This window comes from Garra rufa, chromosome 7 (genome assembly GCF_049309525.1).
Source record: "Garra rufa chromosome 7, GarRuf1.0, whole genome shotgun sequence".
In the NCBI taxonomy this organism is placed as follows: Eukaryota; Metazoa; Chordata; class Actinopteri; order Cypriniformes; family Cyprinidae; genus Garra; species Garra rufa.
This window is the reverse complement of record NC_133367.1, coordinates 6176259-6195422: the sequence shown is the minus strand read 5'-3', so window position 1 is coordinate 6195422 and position 19164 is coordinate 6176259. Positions and strand designations below refer to the sequence as shown.

General features: G+C 35.5%; 2 protein-coding genes across 2 annotated transcripts in view; both read left to right on the top strand.

Moving 5' to 3' along the window:
- The window catches only part of LOC141337870 (uncharacterized), a 182978-nt gene that overhangs the window by 126407 nt on the left and 37407 nt on the right, over positions 1-19164 (top strand). The gene's annotated exons all lie outside the window — the stretch shown is intronic.
- Positions 1892-15108, top strand: LOC141338824 (protein NLRC3-like). The gene is made up of 6 exons (XM_073844440.1): positions 1892-1981; positions 7564-7689; positions 12335-12442; positions 12620-12710; positions 12905-13100; positions 13193-15108. The coding sequence occupies exons 2-6, from the start codon at positions 7631-7633 to the stop codon at positions 15106-15108; spliced, it is 2370 nt and encodes a 789-aa protein (XP_073700541.1). The 5' UTR covers positions 1892-1981; positions 7564-7630.

The following is a 19164-nucleotide window of genomic DNA, read 5'->3' as shown; positions in this document are numbered from 1 at the left end:
GAAAATCACTTTTACAATTTAAAGGTATTAGCAATGCATATAACTAATAAATAATTTAGGAAATTCACAAAATATCATAATGGACCATGAGCTTTACTTCATATCCTAATGATTTTTGGCATAAAAGTAAAATGTATAGTTTTGACCCATACAATGTATTGTTGGCTATCGCTACAAATATACCTGAGCTACTGAAGACTCCAGTGCTCCAGGGTCACATTTATTGATGATATATTGATTTTATTCTAATGCTGCTGTGAAGAATAAACATGATTATCACTTTCTTTTTGTTCCTCAACTCTAGTCAGAAATAAATATGTAATTCCTAATAAAGTTGATGAAATTAACTTTAAAATAACTGATATCATTCAAGTAATGACTTTATTAGTAAGTTTAAAGAAGGGTATCCATCATCATGTTGTTTTTGTAAAAAGGAGTCAAAATTATTTTGGACCCAAGTTTCAGTGTTTATTTTTGATCTGTTTTATAAGTGTGTTCTGATAACTGATACAATGGTCTTGCGTTACTGGTTTATTGGAGATGGATAATATAATCAAAACTCTTAAATACCATATACACAAAGCAAAATACATGTCTACTATACTGAACTGTAGACTGCTTTCCACTGATTTAAAGATCTTTAATGGTTCTAATCTTACAATATAGAACAATCATAGAGTATGTACTTAATTTCAATAAGTACTTAAGAAGCACTAAAAGAGTACCTACTCATTATCTCTTGAGTATGTTATTCATTTCTTTATTTTATGTGTGCAAAACTGGCATAACCCATTTTCCTCCTTTTCTTCTTGAATTTAACTGTCGGGCTTATAAACAACAACAACATATACATATTTAATATTATGATTATCCAAAGAAATTTAACTTTTTTTTCTGTGTATGTAATCTATCACTATGATGTGCACAAACCCTTTAAAGTTAAGTTGTTGTTTTTTTTTTTCATTACGATCATTATGTTTATTGTTAAAGATACAACCATCTTTCCCTGAGCTTGTATGCTATTATAAGTTCTGCAGTAATAATAATAAAAAGAAGATAAAATCGACAGGTGCACAAACATCTCACAACATCAGTAACTTCATTACAAGCTAAAACTCGAACCTGCGACACCTAAAACGCAATGGTGCTACATGTCAGTGCCTTCTTTTTCTCAAGCCGCGCTTTGCTTATCCACTTTTCTTTTGTTATTCTGATTCTGATTCAGGATTTTGAGGACAGTAAAGACAGGAATGAATAAATAAGCTCAAAATATCAGAGAATAAATTACATTGAGAGTAAATAAGACAGCTGTGGTATTTGTCATTTAAAACTTAAATTACATAAAAAACAGTGTTATAAATGTTGAATAAGAGTAGGCTTACAGAAAGCCATCAATTATAAAGACTCTAAATTCATTAGTTGGTCTAATATTTCCTTAAAAATGTAGAATTTAAAATACATAAATTATAACTTCATTTTTGATTGTACAATGATAAGAAAATATTATTTTCAGGTCTAAATATAAGGTAAAGTGTTGTTTTGTCTTTTTCAAACCCACTATCTTAATTATTCATCATAACCCACAGGCTAACCGTATGAAATCATTCAATTTGAATTCATAGGCTATTGATTAAAGGGATATAATGACATTTCTTCAAATAAACATATTCGAGCATATTCTGCATTATCTGCAGGAGAGGGAGAATAGGAAGAAACAGCACTATTTTAGTTTGTGATCAGCTGTTAGAAGAAAGGAGGAGAAAGCAGGTGTGTTTGTGCATTACTTTCCTGTCCAGTTGGTGGCAGTAATGCACTAGATCTGTTGTTAACTGGACTTTGATTTTCTCCAAGATAAAGTCGTATCATGTGACAAACATTAATCATGAAGGACCACACAGGTGTGTTACAGCGATCACAAATAGGAAGTGTTTCAACTTCTGGATTCTGTTTCTACAGCACAAGATCGTCTGAACTACTGCAAGTAAGTTTGATTACTTTCACGATTACAGTTAATTAGAAGAATAAAGAACGTATTTCATATCTATATCTATATCTAAGCGTGTTTTGTTAAGTTATAACTTATATATGTCGTCAAAGTAACAAACGACCGGTGTTACGGTTTAACTGGTTACCGTGTTATCTGGTGACCCACTTGGGGACTCACTAAATTCCAGGGGTTTCATTACCACGACGTAAAATGGGCGTCCCTGTGGGCGTTGGGAAAACGCCCCTTTCAAAAAAAAAAATTATTAAGAGAGGTCACCGACCATGCGCAGTAAGTCAGTTTTTTTGCGCGGGCATTTCAAAACCTAGGAGGATCAGCACTGATGGATAATGAAGGACAACACAGTCATACAGGTTATTTTTATGTTTTAAAATCTTACATTTAAACGATTTTCGAAAACAAATAAACAGCCGTTATAGAAATGTAAAACGTGTAGCGTCTATTTACGAAAATAAATCATGGTTTACAACGGTATGGTGGACAGGTATTTCAAAATACTGTATATAAATATAAATATGAAGTGCAGGAAACCCCTGCGATTGTGGACAGGTATTTCAAAATACTGTATATGAATATAATTATGAAGTGCACGAAACCCCTGCGATTGTGGCCAGGTATTTCAAAATACTGTATATGAAAATAATTATGAAGGGCACGAAACCCCTGCGTTCGTGGACAGGCATCTCAAGACACTGTATATTACTTATGAAGTGCACGAAACCCCTGGGTTCGTGGACAGGTATCTCAAGACACTGTATATAAATATGAAGGGCACGAAACCCCTGTGAATGTGGAAAGGTATTTCAAGACACTGTATATAAATATAATTATGAAGGGCACGAAACCCCTGCGATCGTGGACAGGTATTTCAAGACACTGTATATAAATATAATTATGAAGGGCACGAAACCCCTGCGATCGTGGACAGGTATTTCAAGACACTGTATATAAATATGAAGTGCACAAAACCCCTGTGAATGTGGAAAGGTATTTCAAGACACTGTATATAAATATAATTATGAAGTGCACGAAACCCCTGTGAATGTGGACAGGTATCTCAAGACACTGTATATAAATATGAAGTGCACAAAACCCCTGTGAATGTGGAAAGGTATTTCAAGACACTGTATATAAATATAATTATGAAGTGCACGAAACCCCTGTGAATGTGGACAGGTATCTCAAGACACTGTATATTAAATATGAAGGGCACGAAACCCCTGCGATCGTGGACAGGTATTTCAAAATACTGTATATGAATATAAATATGAAGTGCACGAAACCCCTGGGTTCGTGGACAGGTATCTCAAGACACTGTATATAAATATGAAGTGCACGAAACCCCTGTGAATGTGAAAAGGTATTTCAAGACACTGTATATAAATATGAAGTGCACGAAACCCCTGTGAATGTGAAAAGGTATTTCAAGACACTGTATATAAATATGAAGTGCACGAAACCCCTGTGAATGTGAAAAGGTATTTCAAGACACTGTATATAAATATAATTATGAAGTGCACGAAACCCCTGCGATTGTGGACAGGTATTTCAAAATACTGTATATGAATATAAATATGAAGTGCACGAAACCCCTGGGTTCGTGGACAGGTATCTCAAGACACTGTATATAAATATGAAGTGCACGAAACCCCTGTGAATGTGAAAAGGTATTTCAAGACACTGTATATAAATATGAAGTGCACGAAACCCCTGTGAATGTGAAAAGGTATTTCAAGACACTGTATATAAATATAATTATGAAGTGCACGAAACCCCTGCGATTGTGGACAGGTATTTCAAAATACTGTATATGAATATAAATATGAAGTGCACGAAACCCCTGGGTTCGTGGACAGGTATCTCAAGACACTGTATATAAATATGAAGGGCACGAAACCACTGCGATCGTGGACAGGTATTTCAAGACACTGTATATAAATATAATTATGAAGTGCACGAAACCCCTGCGATTGTGGACAGGTATTTCAAAATACTGTATATGAATATAAATATGAAGTGCACGAAACCCCTGCGAACGTGGACCGGTATTTCATGATATATGAATATGAAGTGCACGAAACCCCTGCAATAGTGGAGGTATCTGAAGCAAATGGCTTTTCCCTAACTGCGCATGATCGGTGACCTATGCAAATTCTCAAATAGGCCACGCCTGCCTGGTGACGCAGTATCGATTACTCTGTACTGAAACCCCTGGAAAAAAGTGCATCCCGACCAACTTGCTGATTCAGGTCCTCCGCGCCAGATGTGATGGACCGAACGCTGCAGATTCGCCGATTTTAAAAGCACAAACTGACGTGATGTTAAACTGTCTAATAAACACACACTTGCTCATTACATGTTTTTGATATTCTTGTAAAGATAAAAAATTATTGGCATGATTGCCCGTAGCGGCTGAAATACGGAGAATAAACAAATATATCTGTTTGGCACGGGTTTCGAACACGCGATAAAAATAGTGGCGCAGTGAAGCATCAGTAATGAACGCACTGAGCTACCGAGCTGCTTCAATTTGGTCACGGATTTTTGGATTCAAGTCAGAATTTTATTCTCGGCGTGATATGCAGCTGGCTGAATCAAAGAAATGTACCCGTGTTAACTTGTGACCTGTGTTTACTGTTAAGAAAACGAATATTATAGTAAAAGTATATTACCATTTATGGTTTATGATGCTAAAGTACATTTCATGGAGTCCCAGAGAACTGTAAATGTCTATCTACTGTGGTTTCATTATAAAACGCTATCGTTAAACTATATTTACTATAGTAAAAACATGATACATTTTCTTCAGAGACAAGCTCATTTAATTAATATAAAACCTGACCTTATTTCCACGTTGTTTTTCTAGTATAAATACTTTGGGAACATGTGACTTGATTTTTTTGATTGAATGAAATGTAAATTCTAATTGAAACGCTACTTATAAATGTTACTTTGTAATCGTGTTAAATTGTGATTTGCGTTCGATAGCTGTTTTTTTTTTTAAGTAAACAGTATATAAAATATAGCCTTTTCTGTAGACAACAAGCTGCATGTAAATGCTTGGGTAAATGTACCCATTAAGCCCATAGCCCACTTTCAGGTTTAAAGTCAAATAAAAAAGGGAAAAACATATTTTATGCAAATTATGATTTTAAGCAATTCAGTGATTTGTTAATTCCCTGACTTTTTTATTGTATACAAATCACATTTGGCAATGTTGAGTTAGACCCACTTATGTACAAATTCACTAAATTCACTTTTTTTTAAAAGATAGGCTTAAATGGTACAGTGCCACAAAATGCATGCAAACTACAGTCAACACAAGCTTCTCTTGAATTAAAAAAACAAACAAAACAAAAAACATTTCTTAAATGTCTTCGTAAAGATATCTTATATATTTTTAAAAGAAAACATTGTCTTTTTTCACTATTACTCACTGTGGTACCAATTAGGCCCAACTTATGTTTTTTTTTTAAGGAGAAATCCCTCTAATTACAAACTTAGATCAATTTTCGGAGTGTGCTTTTACCTTACAAACCTTTTACCTTACATTACGTACTAATTTAATTTACAAATATATTTAGGCCTAAATTACACATTGTGTAGCACCATTATATAATGGGTGTCTGCTAATATTTGATCATACAAAACTGAAATATCTTAAAATCTTGACACAGGATTTTAACCTATATGTAATAGATTGCACATAGTATTATATGGCAGATGCAATCACAGCGAGCTATTGAACCACACTGGTATATGTACTAGCCCCTTTTTACACTGTGGCATAAGGTATGATTCTTTGAATTTGCCTGTGTTAACTTGTGACCCAGTGTTGTCTGTGTGAACTTGTTTGCTAGCCAAAATCTAATTTTACTGTTGCAATAAATTTAAGTTATTTCCAGTTAAAAATCTGCTTACAAATATTACTTGTCAAATCTCATTTGATTATAACAAAATCATGTCTATTAAAGTCACTTTCCAAAGTATTTATACAAGAAAAACGGCAAAAACGTGTAAATAACGTCATTTTTTATTAATTCATCAAACGAGACATTAGCTAGTCTCTGAAGAAAATGTACCATGTTTTTACTATAGTAAATAGTTTAACGATAGCGTTTGTAATTAAACCGCAGTAGCCTCAAATTTACTGTTATCTGGGATTCCATGAAATGTACTTTAACATCACAAACCATAAATTGTAATATACTTTTAATATAATATTCATTTTCATAACAGGTAAACCCAAGTCACAAGTTAACACGGGCACATCTCTTTGATTCAGCCAGCTGCATATCACGCCGAGAATAAAATCCGGATTTGTATCCAAAAAATTAAAGCAATTCGGTAGCTCAGTGCGTTCGTTACCGTCGTTTCATATAGAGACCATTTTTATCGCGTGTTCGAAACCCGTGCCAAACTGACTTTTTTGTTTATTTTCAGTATTTCAGCCGCTACGGGCGATCATCCCAATAATTTGTCATCTTCACAAGAATATCAAAAACATGTAATGAGCAAGTGTGCGTTTATAAGACAGTTTAATATCACGTCAGTTTGTGCTTTCAAAATCGGCGAATCTGCAGCGTTTGGTCCATCACATCTGGCGCGGAGGACCGGAATCAGGAAGTTGGTCACCAGATAACACGGTAACCAGTTAAACCGTAACACCGGGAAGCAAAAAGTTAATAGGTGCGTTCGAGATGCACTACACTAGCCTGCCGCCGGCTGGCGAGAGCAGCCGCTTGCAGTCGGGGGAGGAGTGAAGAGACGGCCGTCAAGTCGGACACTTATAGACGATGAGACTGTATTTCAAACATACACAAAAAAAAAAAGGAATAAAGAAAAAGAAGAAATGAAACTACATAAGATAAATAAATAAAAGAAAAAAGTTACCCTATCATTTATTCTATATGCTACAATCGTTTTGCTTTTTTGTTGATCATATCAAGTATGTGAGTTACTTTAATGTAATGAAATATGACGCTTATTATTTGTATCTTGGTTTTGTAGTTAGCTATAGGACATTTTTCAATTTTTATAAGCAGTTTATTCAGTGTAGTGAAGCCTCTCACAACATCCATTAAAAAACGGCCTCTGGTTGACCAGTTTTTTTTTGTTTGTTTTTTACTCTTATACAATAAGAATATATATTTACCATCGCCTAGTCTTCATTTTTATCAATAATGTTTTGTTTGAATATCAGATATTCGATATAAAGATTGATTACACACCTGAACTTTTTTAAGAAAAACACGCAGCACACGTCGTGCTTGTCATCACATAATCTGACCAATGAGAATAAAGTGTGTCGTCATCAAGGCTTTCGCAGTCGGTTTTAAGCAGCTGCAGCGCCTGACCTCTGCGACTGCTCTCGTTTTGCTCTCACGTTACTTTGATGGCACACGTGATCGAAAGGCGGCTGCAGCGCCGATCAAAGTCGGACAAATGATCTTACCAGAATGCATTGTTTTGTAAGGCGGCAGCCGATTTCTTTCGGCGCCGCATGAAGTCGAACGCACCTATTGATATTGATGTCAGAGACACATTGTCATGTTCAGGTCATGATGAGCATCTGATGGTCTTCAGAGACACAAAGATCCCAGTGTTGAGCAGTTTATCTGCAGTATGTCAGAGGAGCGAGGAAAGGACTCTCCGTCTGAGATGAGTCTCTCACACAAACAGAGGTAAGACTGAGTCTGTTTTCAACAAGCTGTGTTTTCTCTCACAAGTGCTTTGCAAAACAAATTAGACTTCCTGTGTTTTGAGATTGTCACAGGTTAAAACAGCTTGAAACAGGACTATTTAGTTAAATATGTTTGATTTATCATATGTGTTAAGTCCTGTACAACCGCAGAATTAAAATGTTTTACATTTTGGTTTCAGTTTGCACATTTATTCAGTAGAAAATGTAAATAATATGGTAACTTAAGTCAAACTGAAGTATCTTTAGCTGTACAGTGTTCTTTCTCTCTGAGTGTGCTTCATTTTACACATCGTTTCTGCTTAAAAGCTGTTGGTGTTCATCTTTTTTTTTAAGTTTATACTACACAGGTTTGCTGTGTTGGCCCATGGGTTGTGAGGCCCTATTATTCCATTAACGTAAAAATATTTAAACAGATTAAAATAAAATAAAATAGAAGTGCAGGTGAGCTTGAATAATTAAAATAAATTGATATACATGAAACACAAATACGTTTGGAAAGAGGGGGAAACCTGTGTTTTTTTGGCAGGGAGGATAGATAATTATTCAGGCCCGGTCCTTCGGGTGCTAGAGGATGCAGAAACAGATTTGTATTTGTGTTTGTGTTCTGTGGAGTAGCCAATCACAGTCATATCTGCTCATTTCTTTAACGCAGTGGCCAATCAGATGTGTTTAAGTTAGAATCCTTATTCAAAATGCTGGTGTTTTTCTTAACTGTTGACTTCTGCATGATTGTGAATCATCTCATTATAACAAAAAAAAAAAAAAAATCATTGTGCTGTGTAGAGAGCTTGATTGATTATAATGTAACTTTCTGAGATCACCATAAACTAATAGCAATAAATTATACGAAATACACTAGTCTACCTTTGACGTTGATCAAAACCTTTCATCAAAGTTGTCCTAAAACCAAAACAATACCCATTCTTGTCTTAGGCCAATTTTGATCCACTTCAAATATAGACCACTATATAATGGCTAGGCCTATACTGTATATACTCAAATAATACAATTTCAAAAACTTTGACTTTTTTATTTATTTATTTATTTTTTTTTATGCTTGTATTTCCCAGGATATGTCGCCCCTTGGGCACATGGTGGGATCAGATGCAACAAAAGTATTGTATAAGAGAGGTCACTGTCCCAACCTATTTAATCATGTTTTGTTAGCAAAATATGATCAATAATGCAAACTGGAAGTGAAATAATAATAGTTTTTCTAAATAGAAAAACTATTATTATTTCACTTCCAGTTTGCATTATTGATATTAGAGAAGACAGCTGTTTGTTTTTATGCAAAACTGTTCAAATGTGAATGTGACTCAGAGCCTGCTGTTGGCAATGGTTTTATTCTAGAATGGTTTTCTGGAAAACCTGTCAAGGGTGTCTGAAGAAGACAACCGGAAACTCAACAAGGCCTTGTGCTTAGAGGAATTGCTTAATGAAAGTTTGGCCAAAGGGCGGCTGCTGTTGAGCTGCCGCAGAGCAGTCCTTACACTCTTCCCAAAAAGGAGACTTGTGTGAGATCAAAAATTGACGGCCTGTCTCCAAGAAATCGGATCTAGATTGTGCTCTAAATTCTCTAGATCAAGAGTAGGCATTTGATCATGTTGAACTTATGTACTTGTGGAAAAAATTTGAATTGTTTGGTCTTTGCCAAGATTTTGTGAATATGATAAAAGTCTTGTACACTGATGTTGAGAGTCTGCTGAAGGTTAACAGTGGTTTATGCACTCCTTTCAAAGCTGAAAGAGGTGTCAGACCAGGATGTTCCTCGTCAGGAATGCTCTATTCAATAGCCATAGAGCCATTCCTACAGCAGATAAGGAGTAATCTGAGTGGTGTACAAACATCTGGTTGTAATTGTAATGTTAATTTATCAGCTTATGCAGATCATTTAATTGTAATGGTCAAATGCCAAAAGGATGAGTGTGAAAAATGGAGGAAAGGAAGGTTAAAATTTCCTGAAGGTTTACACTGGAACATAGAAGGTTTTAAATATTTGGGAATTTTTCTAGGTAATGAGAGTATTGTACAGAAACATTGGGATAGTGTTTTTGACAAACTTAAAGGGCGTTTGGTTAAGTGGAAATGTCCTATAAGGGGCAAATTTTAATTATTTATAATTTGATTGCTTCATCTCTATGGCATAAGCTTTCCTGTATTGATCTACCTCCAAATTTTTGATCAGATGTTCAAGCTTTATTTTTTATTTATTTTATTTAGTTACACTGGGTCTGTTTTATATTTGCCCAAAGAGGAAGGTGGCCAGGGGTTTGCAAACTTGCAGAGCAGGACAGCAGCCTTTCATCTGTCTGAATCAACTCGTTTCAGCTGGAGAGTTTGGGTGGTTTTCAGCTGGACAGAGCTCTTTTCTTGATGGACCCTTTAAAACTGGACCTTGCCAATGTCCCAGAGTTTTATTGCAACCTCTTTAGTGTCTGGAGTCTTTTTAATTATCAGAGGACAACTTCTACGGATTTTCTTTTTTGGTTGTTAAATGAGCCCATAATCCATGAAGCCCGATTGGACATTTCTGCTGGAGACCACACTAAAGTAATTTAGTATGTAAAATTTAAGACCACCACATTTAGTCGCTGGTAAAGGTGGCTGGTCCTAACTTCATGAACACTGAGCAAGTTGCTTTACAACTTTTTTTTTTTTTTTTTTCCACTTGTAAAGTTCATCAATTATTAACAAAGTTGTGGTCTGCTTTATCAGCTGAGGAGAGGAAATCTTTAGTAGACTTTCATACAGGGGCAAAGATTCCTAATGCTGAGGGCTCCTTTCAGATATGTTTTTTATTACCAAAACTAGATGATTGTATGGGGTAATAAAAAAAAAACTGGTAAATCACTGTGTTTACATGTTCTTTCAGTTAACGGAGCTTGAGTTTTGGTTTTTAATAAGAAGCTATTGAATAAGAAGGCGGATACGCCATGGCATTCTTTTTTTAAATTATTAGATAAGGAGGTTAAGCCTAAATGGAAAGTATTATATAAACCACCAACTCCAGTTGGAGATATACAGTGGAGAATTGTCCATGGTGCAATTGCAGTCAATGCTATTGTTTCTGTTTTAAACCCTGGAGAGAGTGTCCTTTTTGTTTTAAAAGAGAAACAGTCTGTCATGCTTTTGAGTGTTCCAGGTTAAGTCGTTTATTCTGTGTATTAAGGAGCTTTTTTGCCTGTTTTGATGAAACCTTTTCGATAGAAAATTTAATTTCAGGTATTAAATATGTAAAGAGGAAATATCATAACTGTCAATTACTGAATTTTATTGTGGGTCAAGCTAAATTAGCAGTGTACATGAGCAGAAAATAAAACATGATTGAACAGATAGCTGGACAAAATGTTGTTGTTTTGTTTTCTGCTCTTGTGAAAGCCATAATTTTAATTGTTTTAATTTCTACAAGTCAGTAAATGATCTTGCTTTTTTATTGAAATAGTGTGACAAAGGAGCAGTGTGCTCTGTTTTTGAAGGAAAATTGTTTTATTTTTGAATCTTGGTCAAACTGAACAGCAGGTTGTTTGCACAACCCAGTGATGGCAGTTTATCTGCAGTATGTTAGAGGAACAAGGAAAGATGAGATGAGTCTCTCACAGAAACAGGAGTAAGACTGAGTTTGTTTTCAGAGAATCATTTAAAACACTGCTGGAGTTTCAGATGTTTGCTGTTAAAAAAAAAAATAACTTCCTAATTAAAAAATAACAAAAAAGTAGCCAATAAATAATGAACATCTGAGAACTAAAAATCAGAATCATAATATTCTGCAAAGTGGTTTATTTTATCTAACAAAGAACATTGATCTAGAAATGCCTAAAATGCCTTGACTGAAGTCCAAATATTATTCTGTAAAAAATTTGCATAATTCTGTCCAAAGGTATACACAAAGAGAGGACGAGTCTTCAGTGAGTTGTAGTGTTGTCGTCATGTTGTGGAGACGCTGTGTGTTTGGATGCTAAAGCAAACCCGCTTTGTTTGAATCAGTGGTTAAGATTTATATATCATGCTGTTCCTGAGCCGTTCCTAACCAAAGGTTAGCTTGTGTACAGCACGCTTTATGGAGCTGCAGATCATACACATCTGAGCTATACACACCTAAATAAAATGTAAATGAAATACAATAAACCACACCTAAAAAAACTGTATTTTATGTTGCCACTTCTGGACATAAGGTTGTTACAGTGAAGAAGAAAAATTATAACTTTATAAGATTGTATCTGAAAGGTGAGAGAGTTGCAAAAAGAAAATTACCAGTGTAAAAATATTAGCTCAGACTTGGACTTAGGGTGAAATGGATATGAAAATTATGATGACATTGTTACTGTTATTGTTACACCCAATAAACAAAGCAAATACCTTTATAGTGCCATATGGTGCCTTTAATTGAAATATACTAACAGAACTGTGTTGCCCTAACATTTCTCAACAAGGACAAAGTTTTGTTCAGTTCGATCAGAAATGCTTTACAGAAATTGTTAAACAAATGTGAGTCTGTAAACAAGAATGACTGCTATCTTTAAAACTCTGCAAGCATTTCTGTGAAGGACTAGGGAGAATGAGTGGCAACATAAAACACAGATGAACATCCTGTAGTAAAGTTTCTTTTCTCTCTGTGTCATTAGTGTAAGATCTGGCTCACTTGTGTCCAGCTCTGTGTCTGTGAAGAGTGACTGCTCAAAGGAAGATGGCCTGCCAAACTTTAGTGAAGTAACAGCATCACAAACCAAATGGTATTTAATGGGTTCTTATTTTCATTCACCGGTAGACTGTATCAGTGAATAATTAACATGAAACTTTATCGTTTAAAAAGTTATCAAAATATTGTTTTTCTCTTTGCTAAAAATATTGACAAGATATTTTACTCATATTTACCCATGAAATGCAGTATTTTGATTTATTCTATTCAGCAACAGGCTTCAGAATGAAACCTTAGATCCAGATTTCCAGACTAACAGGAACCACAAGGACTTTACAGATGGTTTCCTGCGGATCTTCCAGGTATAAAAAAAGCACGACAAACAAATGTTATTTGATAGAATATTAGAAATGTTATTTCTCTGTTTTAATGAGAAATAATGTATTATTATTGAAACTGACAGCTAATTAACGTTTGTCTCAAATTGATAATTGTTTTGACCAAATATGGATGAAGATTTTGTTTTTCTTGCATTTATTTTTGTCTTGCTTTGTAGGACCTTGAAAGCAAAATAATCACATTCCTAAAGAAAGAACTGGGCAAGTTTCAGAAAATATTACAAAAAGAGGACTTGCAATACATTGTGAAGGATTTCAATGAGAATAGATGCAGTATCAAAGAAGCAGCTCTTGATCTCACTCTCTACTTCCTAAGAGAGATGAAGCAAGATGAAGCTGCTGATACTCTAGAAGGTAAGAGACTTGTGACAATTTGTCAGACTGTCACTTATAAATGTAGGAGAGAAAATAAGACTAAAATATTCTGAATTTTTGTTCCTGTTTAGATGAGCTGGTCTTCATTCATCAGCTAAAGTGTAGTCTCAAGAAGAAGTATCAATGTGTGTTTGAAGGAATTGCAAAGCAAGGTGACTCTACACTTCTGAATAACATCTACGCAGATCTCTTTATCACTCAGGGTTGTAGTGAACAGATCAATACTGAACATGAGGTAAGACAGATTGAAGTTGCTTCCAGATGTCATGAATTACAGGAAATACAGGTTAAGTGCAAACATTTATTTGAAGCACCTGAACAAGACAAGCAGATCAGATCTGTACTGACAAAAGGAGTTGCTGGCATTGGAAAATCAGTCTCTGTGCAAAAGTTTGTTCTGGATTGGACTGAAGGAAAAGAAAATCAGGATATCAGCTTCATATTTCCTCTTCCATTCAGAGAGATGAACTTAAAGGAGCAAGAAAAACAAAGTTTTATGGACCTTATAACTCAGTTTTTTCCAGAGACTAAAGGACTGAACCTTACAAGAAGGAACCAAAAAGTACTGTTCATTCTTGATGGTTTGGATGAATTTCGTCTTCCTTTAAACTTCAATGGTAATGAGATGTTTTCTGATATTTCATCACCAGTCTCTCTGGATGTTCTCCTGACAAATCTTATCAAGGGAAATCTGCTTCCTTCTGCTCTCATCTGGATCACCACCAGACCAGCAGCTGCCAGTAAGATTCCTCCTGACTGTATCGACCGGCTGACAGAGATACGAGGATTCAATGATGCACAAAAGGAGGAGTACTTCAGAAAAAGAATCACGGATGAGAATCTGGCCAAAGAAATCATCGATCATGTTAAACAATCAAAGAGTCTCTTTATCATGTGCCACATCCCAGTCTTCTGCTGGATTTCAGCCACTGTTCTCCAAAATTTTTTAGAGGCAAAAAATTATCAGGCTGAAGATGCCTCCAAAACACTGCAGGAATCAAATGCTGAAGACACTCCCAAGACTCTGACACAAATGTACACACACTTTCTCAGATTTCAGATCCAGCAGAGCAGACGAAAGTATGATGGAGAATATACAGCAGATGTTTCCTGGGATAAAGATGCCATATTTTCACTGGGGAAACTGGCATTTGATCAGCTGGAAAGAAACAATGTGATCTTCTATGACACAGATCTGGAAGCCTGTGGTATTGACGTCTATAAGGCATCAGTGTATTCAGGCATGTGTACCCAGATCTTTAAGGAGGAAACTGGGATTGTTCTTGGTACCATGTACTGCTTTGTTCACTTGAGCATTCAAGAGTTTATTGCAGCCCTTTATGTACATCTGTTTCTAGACATCAACAAGAAATATGTGTTTGATCAAGACTCTACAGAACAGGAAAATAAAAGGGAAACCATGATAGATTTGATCAAGGCAGCAGTGTACAAGGTACTTGAGAGTGGCAGTGGTTATCTGGACTATTTCCTTTTCGGACTGTCACTCCAGTCCAAAAAAAACTTGACCGATTTGCTCAAGACTGCAGTGGACAAGGCACTAGAGAGTGATAATGGACATCTGGATCTTTTTCTTCGATTCCTCCTTGGTTTGTCACTCCAGTCCAATCAACGACTCTTAAGAGGTCTGTTGACACAGCAAAATGGAAATGACAAGAGCAAAGAGGAAATAGTTCTGTACATCAAGCAGAAATTGGAAGCTAATCTGTCTCCAGAGAGATCCATCAATCTGTTCTACTGTCTGAATGAACTGAACGACCAAACTCTGGTGAAAGACATTCAGACCCACCTTAGCAATGGAAGTCTTTCATCTGCTGATCTTTCACCTGCCCAGTGGTCTGCTTTGGCCTTTGTGTTGTTGACATCAGAGGAGGAGCTGGAGGAGTTTGAGCTTCAGAAATTCAAGAAATCAGACGAGTGTCTCATTAGATTATCAGCAGTCATCAAAACCTCTAAAAGAGCTCTGTAAGTTGATAATTTTTGCTTTCATCTGAAAATGAATATATCTAGGGTTCCTGTGCATCCTGGAAAACTTGAAAATAAATTACAGATTTTTTTTAATCCTGGAAAATACGTGGAAAATTAGAGAAATATAAAATGTAATGGAATATATATATTATATATATATTATTTTTTAAATTCAATTGAGCATTTTGTTAAACACAATCTACTACATAGACAACATTTTAATGAAAAAAAATAATAATGAAAAAATATATATATATATATATATCAAAATCTATGACAAAATACTATTATAAAATTGGTTAGTGGATAATTCAGAAGCAAAAAATACTCTACAAAAATAATGGGTGCACAATAATTTTATAAAATCTAGTGAAATTTTTATTTACTAATAAAAGTGTTTGAATAAATCTGGCAAAATGTTACACATTGCTATTTGTATTGTTGCAAAATACATTGATAAAAAAAACTAATAAAATATATTTATATATAAATATATACCATAAAATTCAAATAAATGTATTTTAAATTGATAATCAAGGCAGCAACATATGATAACTCCGAGGACACAACAAGAAAGACTTTTAATAATATTTAATTGTGCTGAAACGTATTATAACAACAAAAACTTCAATACAGCACAAAACGCTTATGCACATCCCATGCTCAGAATGATGTGCTGAAAGCAACATGGGGTCACAGCGCACTGGCTGCGCAGCCCTCCGAGTTTGCATAGAAAAGGGCTAAGTACAATAGGAAGAGATATTGATATGTAGTGTATTAAATCTGTGCGGTAGTTTATTGAGCCTTTTTTTAAGCTTTCCAACTATTTAACGACTTAAATATTAATCTGTACCTCACACTGAATTATGAAGCTTACACACAAAAACTTAATGAGGCTTTATATGTTTTTGTGCCTTTTGTGGGGCTCAACAATAACACAGAATAGTATACGCACAATATCGGATTTGGATTAGTTTTGTCTCTCCAGAAAAGGCCAGTATCGGAGCCAATACCAATACTGAGTAATGGATCGATGCATCCTTAGTTTTTACATCATATTTTTATAGCATTGTGCATTGTAGCCGATGTTGAGCACATGATCACAATGGTTAAAATGTTTAATCAGAATTCACTTTTCCCCCCCTTGAAATAATGGAACTAGCACTTTCAAATTAATAATTTATTGTAATTTTAGCTGTAGATGAAATTAATATATTTTTGTTATTCGTATTTAGCAAATAATAAAATATAAATATGTATTCAGTCTAATTATTCTATAATCTTATTTCCCTTGTAGGCTAAATGATTGTGGCTTAACAGACAAAAGCTGTTCAGCTCTGGCTACAGTTCTTGGATCAGATACCAGTCTGAAAGAGCTAAACATGAGCAATAATAGTCTGCAGGATTCAGGAGTACAGCTGCTCTGCACTGGACTAGAAAATATGAAGTGTCATTTGGAGATACTGAGGTAAGTTGTGAGACGATTGTACAAAATTGAGCTTGTGAGGGACCGAGCAGTAAATAATGAGGGCCATAAAAAAAGAAGTTTCCAAAAAAATAATTATTTTAATAAATCCAAAAAAAAAAAAAAAGGTTTGAAAAAAAAGTTCAACCATCAAAAAAAACTAGGCCTATGAAGAAACAAAGAAAATGATCAAAGCAAACAAAACTCAACATGTACTACCAAACTCACTCCAAATCACACACCCGGGGCACATTTAAACAATTGGACTAGTCCATATTACTACAAGAGGGGGGGAGGAAGAGACAAGACACTTACTACAGAGTACAACAACAACAACAAAGTACTTAAATGCTGAAACTAAGACTAATATAAAATATATGTATAATAAACAAAATACAAATCAAGAAGATCAAGAATTAAACAAACAATCCTCGGTCCTCCAGTCTCAGGGCCGCAATTATTCTGTCTATTGGTGTAAACGGGCGTTACTAAAAGTCAGCAGAGGCTGCGCGCTGGTCCTTAATAACGCACAGACCTGACTTCAGCTGCTCGTCCATAGATATACAGTATATAGAATGACTAGATGTTAGTGATGGGAAGTTCGGTTCTTTTCCGCGAACTGGTTCTTTTGGACAGTTCGCTTCAAAGAACCGGTTCAAAAAACTGGTTCACCAGTTCTTTTACGCTATTACGTAATGACTTAATTCCGGAACTCAAGCCAACATTCAAATAGTCAGTAGCTAATAACTTAAACATTATTTTGGTCTGAAAAGTTTTTGACAATAAAGTTTTGCTTCTAAGCACCCATATACAGTTACATGCAGTGATCATATGAGTAAGTTTTACAAGTCTTGATTTAATAAATTATAAGATAAATTAATTTGAATCAGAAACACGATCAGCTTACTGTGCACATGCACAATCCATAAAGATTTATTTGTTATAACCGTACGTTTCACCAGATCCCCTCATTCAAGTCCTCAGTTGCTCATACCGTGCTCATAGCATTAGCAGAGAGTCAGTGGTAAAAAAGAACTAGTCCGGCTCAGATGGAGTCAGTCATAGCAGGAGCTTGTTTATGTTTGGCAGATGCACGAGTCACGCATGCGCACAGTATCAGCTCCGAAAGAAACCGGTTCTCGTTCAGTGTACTGGTGATCCGAAAGAAACCGCTTCTCGTTCAGTGTACTGGTGATCCGAAAGAAACCGGTTCTCGTACAGTGTACTGTTGATCCGACAACCGCTGCAACTGATTCTTGAGTCGAGAATGAGATTCGAGAACTCACACAGAGAGTGACTGAAGCGTGCCGCTTGGTTTGCTCGTGCAGTAGTTTGATTACGTAATTTTTATCATTATACCACCATGTTTAAAAGTTAAATAATTTTTTTTTTTATCATAATAATAATTTTTGTTTGTACATGGTTCAAATTATAGTTGTGTATTGTTTCATTAAAACATTGTTTATTTAATACAAACACAATTTGTGCATGTCATCATTATCTTTTATTACAGTGCAGCTATTTCATAAATCAAATGTTTTCTTTTAATCAAACATCTCATTTATTATGGTACCACGGCACTTCCCTGACCAAGATCATAAAAACCATTTTAGCCAATACAGAATCCTTAAGTAAACGTTTAACAAAACGTTTAACAAAATAGACCAACTTTACTAACGTGCTTCATTTCATCCGCTTGAAAAATGTCACGCATGCGCACAGTATCAGCTCATTGATTCTCAAATCGAACCCGTCCGAAAGAAACCGGTTCTCGTTCAGTGTACTGGTGATCCGAAAGAAACCGATTCTTGTTCAGTGTTCTGGTGATCCGAAAGAAACCGGTTCTCGTTCAGTGTTCTGGTGATCCGAAAGAAACCGGTTCTCGTTCAGTGTACTGGTGATCCGAAAGAAACCGGTTCTCGTTCAGTGTACTGGTGATCCGAAAGAAACCGGTTCTCGTTCAGTTATTTTATTTTTTTAATTTTCATTAAACATTTAGCAAAGTAACAAAGGTATCCCAGTCGTGCTGGTTCAGGCCAGGAAGTCTGGACAAGGGGACAGCAACAAGAGATGGTAGGGCAGTCGTTGGGTTGGGACTTCAGGTGTGATGAGGGCCAGCGGGACATCAAATACAAGGATGGCTGATGACTGGAAAAGGTTTACCTCACAAGTGAGGTTAAGAGGGGAAGAAATAGAGTGGGTTAGCATTACTATAGCTCATGATCAGGGGCGGCTGGTGAATCTTTTGTGATTTTCACATACAAACTAAGCATTCTGGTGCATTCTGACAAAAAAATAGATACAAGTTAACGTTCTCTCCCTGTGTCGGTATGTGTGTTTGTGAGAAAGTGAGAGGGAGAGAGAGACAGAGAGAGTGAATGTGATTATAAAATGGGTGTGTGTGTTACTGCCAATCTATTGTGTTGGTAACTTCACTCATAAAACTTTCTACAGCCAAATACGATAAAATTAATGTAAAAGGTTGTCTACCCCTGGGTGCAGTTTCAATGTTCACAAATTTTTATTCATTCTAGTGTGTGAGTGACAGAGAGTAAGATACCCAGTAGCTTTCAAACTTTTTTTAACAGAGTA

Coding starts and splice junctions, on each gene's coding strand:
- LOC141338824 (XM_073844440.1), top strand. CDS start 7,631: ATGTCAGAGGAGCGAGGAAAGGACTCTCCGTCTGAGATGAGTCTCTCA. Junction 7,690..12,334: donor AGTCTCTCACACAAACAGAG/GTAAGACTGAGT, acceptor CTGTGTCATTAG/TGTAAGATCTGGCTCACTTG. Junction 13,101..13,192: donor AGCTGCTGATACTCTAGAAG/GTAAGAGACTTG, acceptor GTTCCTGTTTAG/ATGAGCTGGTCTTCATTCAT.